This window comes from Entelurus aequoreus, linkage group LG17 (genome assembly GCF_033978785.1).
Source record: "Entelurus aequoreus isolate RoL-2023_Sb linkage group LG17, RoL_Eaeq_v1.1, whole genome shotgun sequence".
Classification (NCBI taxonomy): domain Eukaryota; kingdom Metazoa; phylum Chordata; class Actinopteri; order Syngnathiformes; family Syngnathidae; genus Entelurus; species Entelurus aequoreus.
The window spans coordinates 12997269-13013557 of record NC_084747.1 but is presented as its reverse complement, the minus strand read 5'-3'; the positions used below and the strand labels follow the sequence as shown (position 1 = coordinate 13013557).

At 43.9% G+C, this 16289-nt stretch overlaps 2 protein-coding genes and 1 pseudogene across 2 annotated transcripts; 1 reads left to right on the top strand and 2 right to left on the bottom strand.

Moving 5' to 3' along the window:
- Positions 1–169: 169 nt before the first annotated feature.
- Positions 170–2215, bottom strand: LOC133632442 (gastrula zinc finger protein XlCGF17.1-like). The gene has a single exon (XM_062024852.1). The coding sequence runs from the start codon at positions 1835–1837 to the stop codon at positions 854–856; it is 984 nt and encodes a 327-aa protein (XP_061880836.1). The 5' UTR covers positions 1838–2215; the 3' UTR covers positions 170–853.
- Positions 2216–7643: 5428 nt separating this feature from the next.
- On the bottom strand, positions 7644–9514 carry LOC133632450 (gastrula zinc finger protein XlCGF71.1-like). Its single transcript, XM_062024862.1, has one exon. The coding sequence runs from the start codon at positions 9196–9198 to the stop codon at positions 8467–8469; it is 732 nt and encodes a 243-aa protein (XP_061880846.1). The 5' UTR covers positions 9199–9514; the 3' UTR covers positions 7644–8466.
- A 1046-nt stretch (positions 9515–10560) lies between these two features.
- Positions 10561–10669, top strand: LOC133633010 (5S ribosomal RNA; annotated as a pseudogene).
- The last annotated feature ends 5620 nt before the right edge of the window (positions 10670–16289 follow it).

Here is a 16289-nt window from a genome sequence, read left to right as displayed (position 1 = left end):
TACAAGCACGTGCACAGACTTTTTTGATGGCTGTTGTTCAAACCAGAAAAAGGGCATACATTGAAGAAATCTATTTCCACGTGGGCGGGACGGGTAAAATCATGGCATGGAAACTTAAAAATACGACTATGACAACTTCAGATTGTTTTCTTTAATTTATTTCGGCCCAAAATAGAACAAGCACATTATGAAAATGTACATATCACAAATAATCTTCTTGACAAAAAACTTCAAGTTAGTTAAAAATTGTGAGGAAAAAAAAGGTACATTTTAAAAAACACCTTGCAGAACACAATGAACTTCGACTTAATCTCAGTGTTTCTACAAAGCAATTACACTTTAAGTCACAGCCCATCTAGGAATGAACAAAAACTAAATAAAGCCTGAATAAAAACTATTCTATGTATCAACTACCTCATTTGTCATTTCCACATATTAATCCTGTGCTAACTCAACAAACCATACAAACTGAGGTAGAAACTATTCAAGAGTGTTGAGTTACTTCCTGTCTTCTAGACATAATGTGTATTGATAGAAGAATAAAAGCTGTGCAATGTGTGAACAATTTCAACAAAGCACAAATAAAAAGTTAAAAGACTGACAGTATTGCAGTAAATCACACACTGTTCACTTTCTTTACATTTGCACAGAAGACAATCATTTTCACAGAACTATATCAGTGTGCAGTGTCTCATGCTGCATTTTAAGTGGGGTTACTGATTGCGTATTTTACTCCTGTTTTACGTTGTGTGGAGGGGGAGGAGTCACAGCCCCGCTTTACCGTGTACCTGGGGACGGCGTGGCGTGGTTGGGAGAGTTCGAGCAACATACCACAAACTAAACAGCTAGTTGGTTATTTTGCCTTGTGTGATCTTATGTGTTTTACTGCGTCTGCATTATGTGGGAACCTTTTACAGCACACTGAACAACTAAATGGTTTTTCACCTGTGTGTATTCTCATGTGTTCAGTCAAACGGTTCTTAATAGAAAAGTTTTCACCACAAATCAAACAGTTAAATGGTTTTTCACCTGTGTGTGTTCTCATGTGTTGAGTCAAACGGCAATTTCGAGAAAAGCTTTCGCTACAAACTGAACAATTAAATGGTTTTTCACCTGTGTGTGTTCTCATGTGTTGAGTCAAATCGCTCTTTTGAGAAAAGCTTTTGCCACAAACTGAACAATTAAATGGTTTTTCACCGGTGTGTGTTCTCATGTGTTCAGTCAAACGGCAATTTAGAGAAAGGCTTTTACCACAAACTGAACAAATAAATGTTTTTTCACCTGTGTGTGTTCTCATGTGTTGAGTCAAAGAGCTATTTCGAGAAAAGCTTTTGCCACAAACTGAACAATTAAATGGTTCTTCACCTGTGTGTGTTCTTATGTGTTGAGTCAAAGAGCTATTTTGAGAAAAGCTTTTGCCGCAAACTGAACATTTAAATATCTTTTCACCTGTGTGTGTTCTCATGTGTCCAGTCAAATGGCTATTTTGAGAAAAACTTTTGCCACAAACTGAGCATTTATATGTTTTTTCACCTGTGTGTGTTCTCATGTGTTGAGTCAAATTGCTATTTTGAGAAAAGCTTTTGCTACAAACTGAACAATTAAATGGTTTTTCACCTGTGTGTGTTGTCATGTGTTGAGTCAAATACCACTTAACCGAAAAGCTTTTAGAACAAACTGAACAATTAAATGGTTTTTCACCTGTGTGTGTTCTCATGTGTCGAGTCAAATTGCGCTTTGTAGTAAAACTTTCAGCACAAACTGAGCAGCTCAAACATGTTTTACCTCTCTTCTTTGAAGAGCATTCAGAGTGTTTGTTGTCAGTGTGAGTCCTCATATCATCTTCACAGTCTTTATCGCTGCTCAAAGGTTCTTCAACCTCGTCTTCAGCCTCACTATCTGATAGTGGAGCTAAGAGGTTGTCTACTTGTGGTTTCTCTTCATCATCTTCAGTCTTCACAGAGAGAATACTCAGTGGAAACTTGGTGTAATCAGCTTCCTCTCGTCCTAGAAGACACTCTCCCTCCTGAGTGATGCAGAGTTCCTCCTCTTCCTTTTTAATGCAGGGTGGTTGTGGAGTCTCCTGCTTCAAAGTGGAGCTCCCCCCTAACTGAGGGGAAACTTCTTCTGGATTACCGATCAGCTGCTGGACGTCTGCAAGACACAAACAACAAAAACACACTTTCTTCTATGTACTGTATGTGTGTGTAGTAGGGTTGTACAGTATACTGCTACTAATAAAGTATTGTGGTACTAATCAATTGAAATCAGAACTATGACACCTTTTTTTAAAAGTACCGGTACCGTTCCTTCATCTGAATCCTGCTGTGCGGCGGTGACTACAGAGCCGAGGCGCATGATGTTGAGTGTGTCAAAATGCACACACAAAGTGCATACAAGCAATAACATGGTGGAGAGGAAGAAAGGCAACAAACAACAACTGGTTAATAAAGAGGGTGTTTTGCTTGTTTGTCGGCATCCTTCCGTCTCGGGAGACGATGGGGTAGATCCAAAAAGGGGGGTGGGTCTCACTGCGATGGTCCCTCCCACAGACGGAGATGGCCCCTGGCACCCGTTTCTTTCGCCAATCGGATGGGCTTAGAACCGGTATCTGCTGGAGTGACCTTTCCAGTGGACCTCTCCAGTGGATCTACATGGCCCGGGCATGGAACTATGGAGGGCAAGCTGTTGTCCAGGCAGCAAGCCCCCCCTCTCCGCATGGCTGGTGGATCCAAGGGAGCGACGAGTGTCTCTACAACTTGGCATCAGCGACGCCGCAGGAGTTGCCGGAATGACGCTACAACGTCAAACCGCCTTCAGGACTCCGGCTCCTGATTTTCTGTCGGGGTTTACTCCCTTCGCTTAACCCTCGAGTGGGTTGACCGCAAGGCAGGGGTGGTTTTGAGATTGTGCAATATGGAGGTATTTGGGCTTCTAAACTAACAATAAAGGTGACACTTTAAACAGGGATCCGCCGCTCTGCAAGGGTTGCTTTACACCTTTCCTGTCTGTGGGCTCCCAGACCGTGGTCGAGGAGCGCAGGGGAGACGTTCCCTCCAGGGCCCATGTTTTGTCGGGGGTAACACTGGGTCCATAAAGCTCCGCTCTTTGGTCGGAAGGACGAGGCCGTCGATTAGTTACAACTTGCTCACTTTATTTATTATTTCCACAGGGCACAACCGGACATCCACCATGCTATCAACACTCCTGCACATGCTACCACTACCTCTCCTTACTCGCCCACTCACTTACAAAGGCTGTCCGTCACAATGGAAGGCATGAGTCAAGCTGTGGGATCACAGACTGTGGCGATTTCTGAACTAAATGGCAAGATGGATCACATCATAGAGAGGCTTGCTGGATTGGAAAAAATTGGATTGAGAGCTGGCATGGACGCTTAGAGAAGACAGGCCATGAAAATGTCTGCTCACTTGGAAAACAACATTCCTAATCTACGATCTGACTCCCTCGCATGGCCTTGACGCTGCTCAAAAACAGAAGAAAGGCTGTTGGGAAACATCCACGAAGGACACCTCAGCGAGGGACACTCTGACTACCCTCCCTCCCTCCTCAACAACACCTGGGAGTTGAACTTTGCTTGCACTGCCTGCAGAGCGACTCCGGGCCTATAGACACAACAACAACTCACCCTGAATGATGGGCACACGTGCGCGCGCGTGCACACACACACACACACACACACACACACACACACACACACACACACACACACACACACACACACACACACACACACACACACACACACACACACACACACACACACACACACACACACACACAAACACAAACACAAACACACACACAAACACAAACACAAACACAAACACACACCCACACACACACACACACACACACACACACAAACACACAAACACACACACACACACGCCTCTGCCACTGCTTATTTCCCTTGGGGCGATGGACGGAGCAGCGACTGGCCTTCGTAGCCCCTCACCCTTCCCTCTGTCGCAAGTTTTATTGATTAACGTCTTTATGTGTGCTATGGCTATGAGGTTTATAAATATATATATATATATATATATATATATATATATATATATATATATATATATATATATATATATATATATATATGGGTTATACTTGTATAGCGCTTTTCTACCTTCAAGGTACTCAAAGCGCTTTTGACACTATTTCCACATGCACACACACATTCACACACACATTCACACACACATTCACACACTGATGGCGGGATCTGCCATGCAAGGCCCTAACCACGACCCATCAGGAGCAAGGGTGAAGTGTCTTGCTCAAGGACACAACAGACGTGACTAGGTCGGTAGAAGGTGGGGATCGAACCAGGAACCCTCAGGTTGCTGGCACGGCCACTCTCCCAACCGCGCCACACCGGTTTATCTTTTATATATAAAAGATAAACTTGAATTTGCACTGAAATTCAAGTATTTCTTATATATATATATATATACACACACACATATATATATATATATACATACACACATATATATACACATATATATATATATATATATATGTGTATAAATACACACACATACACACATATATATACACACACACATATATATATACATATATATATATATATATATATATATATATATGTATACAAACCCCGTTTCCATATGAGTTGGGAAATTGTGTTAGATGTAAATATAAACGGAATACAATGATTTGCAAATCCTTTTCAACCCATATTCAATTGAATGCACTACAAAGACAACATATTTGATGGGTTTTTTTGCAAATAATATCTAACTTGGAATTTCATGGCTGCAACACGTGCCAAAGTAGTTGGGAAAGGGCATGTTCACCACTGTGTTACATGGCCTTTCCTTTTAACAACACTCAGTAAACGTTTGGGAACTGAGGAGACACATTTTTGAAGCTTCTCAGGTGGAATTCTTTCCCATTCTTGCTTGATGTACAGCTTAAGTTGTTCAACAGTCCCTTGTGCTATTTTAGGCTTCATAATGCGCCACACATTTTCAATGGGAGACAGATCTGGACTACAGGCAGGCCAGTCTAGTACCCGCACTCTTCTACTATGAAGCCACGTTGATGTAACACGTGGCTTGGCATTGTCTTGCTGAAATAAGCAGGGGCGTCCATGGTAACGTTGCTTGGATGGCAACATATGTTGCTCCAAAAGCTGTATGTACCTTTCAGCATTAATGGCACCTTCACAGATGTGTAAATTACCCATGTCTTGGGCACTAATACACCCCCATACCATCACACATGCTGGCTTTTCAACTTTGCGCCTATAACAATCCGGATGGTTCTTTTCCTCTTTGGTCCAGAGGACACAACATCCACAGTTTCCAGAAACAATTTGAAATGTGGACTCGTCAGACCACAGAACACTTTTCCATTTTGTATCAGTCCATCTTAGATGAGCTCAGGCCCAGCGAAGCCGACGGCGTTTCTGGGTGTTGTTGATAAACGGTTTTCGCCTTGCATAGTAGAGTTTTAACTTGCAGTTACAGATGCAGCGACCAACTGTGGTTACTGACAGTGGGTTTCTGAAGTGTTCCTGAGCCCATGTGGTGATATCCTTTACACACTGATGCCGCTTGTTGATGCAGTACAGCCTGAGGGATCGAAGGTCACGGGCTTAGTTGCTTACGTGCAGTGATTTCTCCAGATTCTCTGAACCCTTTGATGATATTACGGACCGTAGATGGTGAAATCTCTAAATTCCTTGCAATAGCTGGTTGAGAAAGGTTTTTCTTAAACTAGATGTTATAACGTGACTGGGCCGGCACGCTGTTTATATGGAGGAAAAGCGGACGTGACGATAAGCTGTTCTCACTCAGGTCCGGCTGGAAATCGGGAGAAATTCGGGAGTCTCCCGGAAAATTCGGGAGGGTTGGCAAGTATGCCAATCCTATTGTTCACGTGCTACTAAATTGTGTGCCATCTCATGTGTATCGTGTGCTGGTATGACAATAAACTTCCATGAATCCTGTAAAACACCAGACAGTTAGTAATATGGTTTCACATAAAAATGTTGGTGAAACTGCTCATTTCTACCTAGCGATAGGTGGCTCTAACTGTAGTGCTAATCACTCACCAGCAGAAAGCCCTCATCACACTGCTAATCAATAACTACCATCTTAGGCACTTAACATCACTAATCGCCAGTTAACAGCTATCATGCTCATACTTGCCAACCCTCCCGATTTTCCCGGGAGACTCCCGAATTTCAGTGCCCCTCCCGAAAATCTCCCGGGGCAACAATTCTCCCGATTTTCACCCGGACAACAATATTGAGGGCGTGCCGTGATGACACTGCCTTTAGCACCCTCTACAACCTGTTGTCGCGTCCGCTTTTTCTCCATACAAACAGCGTGCCGGCCCAGTCACATAATATATGCGGTTTTTACACACACACACACACAAGTGAATGCAAGGCATACTTGATCAACAGCCATACAAGTCACACTGAGGGTGGCCGTATAAACAACTTTAACACTGTTACAAATATGCGCCACACTGTGAACCCACACCAAACAAGAATGACAAACACATTTCTGGAGAACATCCGCACCGTAACACAACATAACCACAACAGAACAAATACCCAGAATCCCTTGCAGCCCTAACTCTTTCGGGCTACAATATATATACACCCCCGCTACCACCAAACCCCGCCCCCCCACTACTCAACCCCGCCCCGTCCCCTCATCTCCCCAATTCGGAGGTCTCAAGGTTGGCAAGTATGGTCATGCTAAATGTCAACTATCTTAAATGCAAATATGAAAACAAGACACATTAACGTCTTTCCCTATTACAAACATCATAACACAATCCAAACTTATATAAACACATTACTGTCTGAGCATATAAGATATTCAATTGTGTTATATCGCAATTTCCATCCATCCATCCATTTACTACCGCTTGTCCCTTTTGTGGTCGCGGGGGGTGCTGGAGCCTATCTCAGCTGCATTCGGGCGGAAGGCGGGGTACACCCTGGACAAGTCGCCACCTCATCACAGGGCCAACACAGATAGACAGACAACATTCACACACTAGGGACCATTTAGAGTTGCCAATCAACCTATCCCCAGGTGCATGTCTTTGGAGGTGGGAGGAAGCCGGAGTACTCGGAGGGAACCCACGCAGTCACAGGGAGAACATGCAAACTCCACACAGAAAGATCCCAAGCCCGGGATTGAACTCAGGACTACTCAGGACTTTCTTATTGTGAGGCACATGCACTAACCCTTGTTCCACCGTGCTGTCCACATCGCAATTTATTATATTGAAATTAGCCATGTGATTAAGATGGGCACGGTCTGACCAATCACAAGTCAGTAGGAGCTGCTTTGTTCTCGTGTTTGGAGAAAGCGGAAGAGCGATTGTCAGCCTGACATTGATGTGTCTCTGAGAACTGAACACATTTTTATAACTTATAACAAAATGTGTTTATACAGTAACCTGCTCACATGAGTCACATTACAGCAGGGGTGTCAAACTCATTTTAGCTCAGGGGCCGCATGGAGGAAAATCTATTTCCACGTGGGCGGGGACGGGTAAAATCATGGCATGATAACTTAAAAATACGGCTACGACAACTTCGGATTGTTTTCATTATTTTACTTCGGCCTAAAATAGAACAAGCACATTCTGAAAATATACATATCACAAATAATCCTCTTGACAAAACACTTCAAATTAGTTTAACATGTAGAGGGGAAAATGGTGCATTTTCAAAAACACCTTAAAGAACACAATGAATTTGAAGTTTAATAGAAACACTGAGATTAACTCTAAGTCACAACCCATCTAGGATTGAACAACAAACTAAATAAAGCATGAATAAAAACTATTCTATGTATCAACTACCTCATTTGTCATTTCCACATATTAATCCTGTACTAACTCAACAAACCATACAAACTGAGGTAGAAACTATTCAAGAGTGTTGAGTTACTTCCTGTCTTCTAGACATAATGTGTATTGATATAAAAATAAAAGCAGTGCAATGTGTGAACAATTTCCACAAAGCACAAATAAAAAGTTAAAAGACTGACAGTATTGCAGTAAATCACACACTGTTCACTTTCTTTACATTTGCACAGAAGACAATCATTTTCACAGAACTATATCAGTGTGCAGTGTCTCATGCTGCATTTTAAGTGGGGTTACTGATTGCTTATTTTACTCCTGTTTTACGTTGGGTGGAGGGGGAGGAGTCACACCGTGTACCTCTTGCTTGGTATACTTGCTCGCCCCGGATTAAACTATTTGCTTGCCTAACAGAATTGCTATTGCGACATCCAGTGGACACATTTAGAACAGCAGTTTCTTTAATTAAAAAATGCAGCTGAATTTTACACTTCGCAAACTCATCTCGCGGGCCGGCTTGAACCTGTTAGGGTGGATGTTGCCACATATGAGCAGCATACCACAAACTAAACAGCTAAGTGCTTATTTTCCCTTGTGTGTTCTCATATGTTTTACTGCATCTGCATTATGTGGGAACCTTTTACAGCACACTGAACAACTAAATGTTTTTTCTCCAGCGTGTGTTCTCATGTGTTGACACAAAGAGCTGCTATAAGGAAAGCTCTTGCCACAAACTGAACACTTATATGGTTTTTCTCCAGTGTGTGTTCTCACGTGTTGAGTCAATTTGCTCTGTATAGTAAAGCTTTTGCCACAAACTGAACAACTGAATGGTTTTTCACCTGTGTGTGTTCTCATGTGTTGAATCACATGGCTATTTTGAGTAAAGCTTTTGCGACAAACTGAACAACTAAAGGGTTTTTCACCTGTGTGTGTTCTCATGTGTTGAGTCAAATAGGTATTTCGATTAAAGATTTTGCCACAAACTGAACAATTAAATGTTTTTTCACCTGTGTGTGTTCTCATGTGTTGATTCAAATGGCTCTTAAAAGAATAGGTTTCACCACAAATTGAACAGTTAAATGTTATTTCTCCTGTGTGTCTTCTCATGTGTTCAGTCAAAAGACAATTTCGAGAAAAGCGTTTGCCACAAACTGAACAATTAAATGGTTTTTCACCTGTGTGTGTTCTCATGTGTCGAGTCAAACGGCTCTTTTTAGTAAAACTTTTAGCACAAACTGAGCAGGTCAAACATGTTTTACCTCTCTTCTTTGTAGAGCATTCAGAGTGATTGTTGTCAGTGTGAGTCCTCATATCACCTTCACAGTCTTTATCGCTGCTCAAAGGTTCTTCAACCTCGTCTTCAGCCTCACTATCTGATAGTGGAGCTAAGAGGTTGTCTACTTGTGGTTTCTCTTCATCATCTTCAGTCTTCACAGAGAGAATACTCAGTGGAAACTTGGTGTAATCAGCTTCCTCTCGTCCTAGAAGACACTCTCCCTCCTGAGTGATGCAGAGTTCCTCCTCTTCCTTTTTAATGCAGGGTGGTTGTGGAGTCTCCTGCTTCAAAGTGGAGCTCCCCCCTAACTGAGGGGAAACTTCTTCTGGATTACCGATCAGCTGCTGGACGTCTGCAAGACAAAAACAACAAAAACACACTTTCTTCTATGTACTGTATGTGTGTGTAGTAGGGTTGTACGGTATACCGATAGTAATAAAGTATCGTGGTACTAATCAATTGAAATCAGTATTATAGCACCTTTGAAAAGTACCGGTACTGTTCTTTCATCTGAATGCTGCTGTGCGGCGGTGACTACAGAGCCGAGGCGCATGATGTTGAGTGTGTCAAAACGCACCCACAAAGTGCATACAAGCAATAACATGGTGGAGGGGAAGAAAGGCAACAAAGGGCAATTCTACTGGTTAATAAAGAGGGTGCGTGAAGTGCAATATGGAGGTATTTGGGCTTCTAAACTAACAATAAAGGTGACACTTTAAACAGGAAGCCGCCGCTCTGCAAGGGTTGCTTTACACCTTTCCTTATTGTGGGCTCCCAGACCGTGGTCGAGGAGCGCAGGGGAGACGTTCCCTCCAGGGCCCATGTTTTGTCGGGGGTAACACTGGGTCCATAAAGCTCCGCTCTTTGGTCGGAAGGACGAGGCCGTCGATTAGTTACAACTTGCTCACTTTATTTATTATTTCCACAGGGCACAACCGGACATCCACCATGCTATTAACACTCCTGATCATGCTAGCTCTCTCTCCTTACTCACCCCACATACTGCCACTCTTAAAGGTGCACACACACGTACGCTACTCTCACAACAGCTGCTTTAAAACACGCCTTGCCAAATGTGGTGATTAGTATTACCACCTTTGCTTCAGACTTAGGTCAACATTTAAATAATAAGCATTCAGATCTGCACAAGGAGTTTAAATAGTGACAGGTATAATATAGTTGTTACACCTGTCCTGCTGCTCTCTATTTACTCGCCCGCTCACTCACTGACGTCACTCAGACAACACGTTGACATTCTCACAAACACACATACTACTCTCCTAAGTTAACCAGCTCCCCTGCTGTGCACATGTAGATACGTAGACGCACACACAGCTGCTTAGTTTGATGCCAAATATTAGCGCGGGTAAAACTGCCCAATTAGCAGTCAACTAATGACTTACAGCATTACTACCTTGAGCACGCCCGATCCCGGAAGTTAAGCAGGGTCAGGACTAGTTAGTACTTGGATGGGAGACCGCCTGGGAATACCAGATGCTGTAAGCTCGAGCGCGGCGACGGTCTGTAGAAACCTGCTGTCACACGTTACGACCACCGAAGACAGCAACAACTCGACTCGGTGAAAGAAACAACGTGAGTATGGCTCCCTGCTCTTCGTGCACCGTTCTCATGGATAGGTTGGCCCTACTAGAGGACCTTGTCCGCCAACTAGAGCAGAGTAATTTCGTAACTTTAGACGCAGCGGACACTAGCATTAGCTGTAGCGAGCTGACTAGCCCAGTTTGTAGCAGCCCTAAGCGGCCTACAAGCAAAGGTGAACCGGTTGAGAGGCACAATAGATTCAGCCCTTTAGCTAGTCCTACACCCCAGGCTACCGGGAACCCTTAGTCATAGGGGTCTCCATCACCCGAAACAAACAGCTTTGCAAACCAGCCATAATTATGTGTATTCCCAGGGTCAGAGCACCTGACATTGAAGCTAATCTTATGGAGCTAACTTGCAGCAGGCCTAGTAAACTTGTACGACAGGCCAATTGCACCACTATAGCTACGCAAACATAGTTGTATACGTTGGCTCCAATGACACTAGGATGAGCCAGTCAGAGATTACAAAGAGGAACATAGCTAGGACTTGTAATCTCGCTAGAAAGATGTCCAGGCATCGAGTACTTGTCTCTGGCCTCCTGCCTGCGACAGGCAATGATGAGAGGTATAGCAGATTAGTCTCGCTTAACAAGTGGCTGGCTAGTTTTTGTAGAGAACGTCCATTGATAATTGGCCGTCTTTCTAGGGGAAACCGGGCTTGCTGATGAGGGACAGCCTTCACCCTAACCGGGCAGGCGCCATCACTCTATCTAGAAACATAGAATACTGGTTAAGTCACACTTGACTAACTACACTAGAGCAAGCTCGGACACAGGCAGTTACAGTGTCTGTTAAACCGAGTAAGGAGTCAGTTAAGCTACAACTAACCAGCCCCAGGCTGGAAAATTCCTGCACACATAGCATTTCTCGTAGATTTACACACAACTCGCAATGTTTTTTCTGTAGTGACTGTACCAGATGTGAACATGCATTCTACTGAGGTGGCAAATAATGTTCAATCTATCGGAGCACCAAGCAAACCATCTGAAAATCCCCATCATATCAATAATATATAATTCTAATTATTTAAGGCGCACTACACCAAACAAGCATAGACTCTATTGCCCCTCTCCAGCTGAAAAAGCCCATACCCAAGACTACGGCTTGGCTCAACGAGACCACCAGAGCAGAGAGGAGAGCATGGAGACAGGCGGAGCGGAGGTGGAAGAAAGATGGCCTGCAGTTCTCTCTTGAGATACTGAGGGAGAGACAGAAGAGCTACCACAGGGTGGTTAACGCTAAAAGAGACACGTTATTTGCCAGTCTCATTGCCAATGCTCCAAACTCCAGAATTCTATTCAGAATCATCAATTCTGTTGTTTGCCCCCTCCCACCACTGTTATCCAGGATGCATCGCCTACAAAGTGTGATGAGTTTCTGTTGTTTTTCTCAGATAAAGTAAACACCATCAGAAGAAACATCCCCCCTTGCACCCGGGACTTAGCTGTTACTCGGATATGCTCATCCACTTTCTCCATGTTCAGCTCCATCTCCCTTTCATCCCTCTCTAAGATGGCCGTCGCCTTGAGACCAGCCACAGCCAATCAGGACCCCGTCCCTGCCCTCCTCCTTAAGGAGGTTTTTGATGCATCATCAACTTTTCCCTGGCCACAGGTATAGTCCCATCATGCCTAAAAGAAGCAGTGGTCCAACCCCTTCTTAAGAAAGCCAACCTAGATACCACTCACCCCAGCAACTACAGACCCATCTCAAAATTACCATTTCTGTCTAAACTGTTAGAAAAGGCCGTCCTCAGCCAGCTGCAGCCCTATCTCCAACACAACAACATACTGGAGAAAGTTCAGTCCAGTTTTAGGGCCGGCCACAACACTGAGTCCGCCCTCTTGAAGGTGTTAAACGACCTTCTCTTCATCACTGACTCTGGGAAATGTGCTGAAATGGTTCTCCTGGACCTCAGTGCAGCGTTTGATACTATAGACCATACTGATCTCTTAGACCGCCTCAAACATGGGGTCGGCATCACTAACACAGCCCTGTCCTGGTTTACGTCCTACCTCAACAACAGAACCTTCTCTGTGAACATAGCCAACCATTCCTCCCACTGTGCCAACTTCACCTGTGGGGTCCCTCAGGGCTCAATACTGGGTCCCATCTTGTTCTCCATCTACATGCTCTCCCTTAGCCAAGTCATTCATCGCCATAAAATTTCCTTTCACTGCTACGCTGACGATACTCAAATCTATTTTCCACTCAAGACGGACGATCACTCTGGGCTGGACCTTTTGAAAGACTGCTTGCGGGAAATAAAGGAGTGAATGTCACAAAGCTTCCTGCAGCTCAATGACACCAAGAGTGAAATTCTTCTGTTAGGCAACTCCACCTCGGTCAGTCAGATCAGAAATAATTTGGGAAGTATGGCCACTCTTGAAAAAACCCACGTCAAAAACCTTGGGGTCATATTCGACCCAGACCTCAAGTTTGACAAGCAAGTGAAATCTGTGGTGAAATCCTGTTTTTTCCAACTGCGCACAATAGCCAAGATCAAGTCTTTCCTCTCCCCCAGTGACCTACGGAGGGTCGTGTTGATGCTCATCTTCTCCAGACTGGACTATTGCAATGCCTTCTATGCTGGGGTCACCGACAAGACCATCCATAGCATGCAGCTAATACAAAATGCAGCTGCCAGGCTGGTGACAGGAACAAAAATGAGGGAACACATTTCTCCCATCCTCTCCTCCCTTCACTGGCTCCCAGTGAAGCGCATAGTGAAATTTAAGATCCTCACGTATGTATTCAAAGCGCTCAATGGTCTCGCCCCAGCTTACATCAAAGATCACCTGAACCAACCTACCAGCTCCAGGCTTGGTCGTTGCCTTAGATCTGACAACCAGATGACCCTGAAGGTCGCACGGTCAAACCTAGTGACAAAGGGAGACCGTGCTTTCTCAGTGATGGCACCTAGGCTATGGCATAAGCTCCCTCTGAATATCAAGTTCGCCATCACTCTGGACTCATTTAGAGAAAAGCTTAAAACTCACCTCTTTACCGCAGATTACTTTTGATTTGTGTGTTCATTGTGTCTTAAATGTTTATTTTAGATTCCTTTGTGTATATCGGTCTCTGTTTCTGTTTTTTTTTGTTTCTCTACTTATAACCCAGTTCTATGAATGTTTCCCTCTTAACGAGGCATCTCCTCCTAACTATACGAATGCTTATATTGCCCGTCCCCTTAAAAGGGGTGAAGGGGCCGCACTAATATACAATGAAAACCTTAACCTTACCCCTGACCGAAGTAATAAATATAAATCATTTTAGGTGCTTACTATGGGGTCTGTCACGCCGCTACCTCTCTACCTAGCTGTTATCTACCGCCACCCTGGGCCCTATTCGCAATTTATCAGTGAATTTTCAGAGTTTGTCGCTGATCTAGTGACGAACGCAGATAATATAATTATAATGGGGGATTTTAATATCCATTTGAATACCCCATCAGACCCTCCGTGTGTGGCGCTCCAGACTATAATTGATAGCTGTGGTCTTACACAAATAATAAATCAACCCACGCATCACAACGGTAATACGATAGATGGAGTCCTTGTCCGGGGTGTCACCACCTCCCAAGTTTTGATACTCCCGTACACTAAAGAATGTCCGATAATTACCTTATAAAATTCGAAGTTCTGACTCATTGTCAACAAGCTACTAATAACCACTGCTTTAGCAGGTGCAAAATTAATGCTGTCACAACTATGACTCTTGCTTGCCTACTGCCCTCGGTAATGGCGCCAATCCCAAATTATGTGGGCTCTATCGATAACCTCACTAACAACTTTAATGATGCCCTGCGCGACACCATTGATAGTATAGCACCGCTAAAGCTAAATAAAGGCCCCTAAAAGGCGTACCCCCTGGTTTACAGAAGAAACTAGAGCTCTTAAACTATCGTGTAGAAAGCTGGAACGCAAATGGTGTGCGACTAAACTTGAGGTTTTCCATCAAACATGGAGTGATAGTTTGCTAACTTATAAACGCATGCTTACCTTAGCTAAAGCTAATTACTGCTCCAATCTCATCCGCCTCAATAAAAATGATACTAAATATGTGTTCAGTACAGTAGCATCGCTAACCCAACAAAGGACTCCTGCCAGTAGCACCACACACTTGGCAGACGACTTTATGAATTTCGTTAATAAGAAAATCGAACTCATTAGAAAGGAGATAAAAGACAACGCTTCCCCGCTGCAAGAGGAATTGTTACGGCGTGTAAATGGGGATAAAACAAACAACATGTTTACTTGACCCACTTCCTGAGAAACTTATCAAGGAGCTGTTTGTAATATTAGGTCCATCAGTGCTAAATATTATAAACGTATCACTTTCCTCTGGCACTGCTCCCCTAGCATTCAAAAAAGCGGTTATTCATCCTCTGCTCAAAAGACCTAACCTCGATCCTGACCTCATGGTAAACTACCGGCCGGTGTCCCACCTTCCTTTTATCTCGAAAATCCTCGAAAAAATATTTGCACAGCAGCTAAATAAACATTTAGCGTCTAACAATCTCTGTGACCACTTTCAGTCCGGTTTCACGGCAAATCACAGCCCTCGCAAAAAATTACTAATGATCTCTTGCTAACCATCGATGCTGATGCGTCATCCATTTTCTGCTGCTTCTTGATCTTAGCGCTGCTTTCGATACCGTCGACCATAACATTCTATTAGAACGTATCAAAACACGTATTGGTATGTCAGACTGAGCTTTGTCTTGGTTTAACTCTTATCTTACTGACAGGATGCAGTGTATTTCTCAAACCTACTCAGTGGCCTAGTGGTTAGAGTGTCCGCCCTGAGATCGGTAAGTTGTGAGTTCAAACCCTGGCCAAGTCATACCAAAGACTATAAAAATGTGACCCATTACCTCCGTGCTTGGCACTCAGCATCAAGGGTTGGAATTGGGGATTAAATCACCAAAAATGATTCCCGGGCGCGGCCACAGCTGCTGCCCACTGCTGCTGCCCACTGCTCCCCTCACATCCCAGGGGGTGATCAAGGGTGATGGGTCAAATGCAGAGAATCATTTTGCCACACCTAGTGTGTGTGTGACATTGGTACTTTACTTTATTATTATAACAATGTGACCTCGAAGTATGTTAAGGTACCGTGCGGAGTTCCACAGGGTTCGGTTGTTGGCCCTGCACTCTGTAGCAAGTACATGCTGCCGCTAGGCGGCATCATACGCAAATACGGTGTTAGCGTCCACTGTTATGGTGATGACACCCGACTCTACATGCCCGTAAAGCTGACCATCACGCCGGATTGTAGTCAGCTGGAGGCGTGTCTTAATGAAATTAAACAATGGATGTCCACTAACTTCTTGCAACTCAACGCCAAGAAAACGGAAATGCTGATTATCGGTCCTGCTAGACACCGACATCTATTTAATAATACCACCTTAACATTTGACAACCAAACAATTACACAAAGCGACTCGGTAAAGAATCTCGTTATTATCTTCGACCCAACTCTCTCGTTTGAGTCACACATTAAGAATGTTACTAAAACGG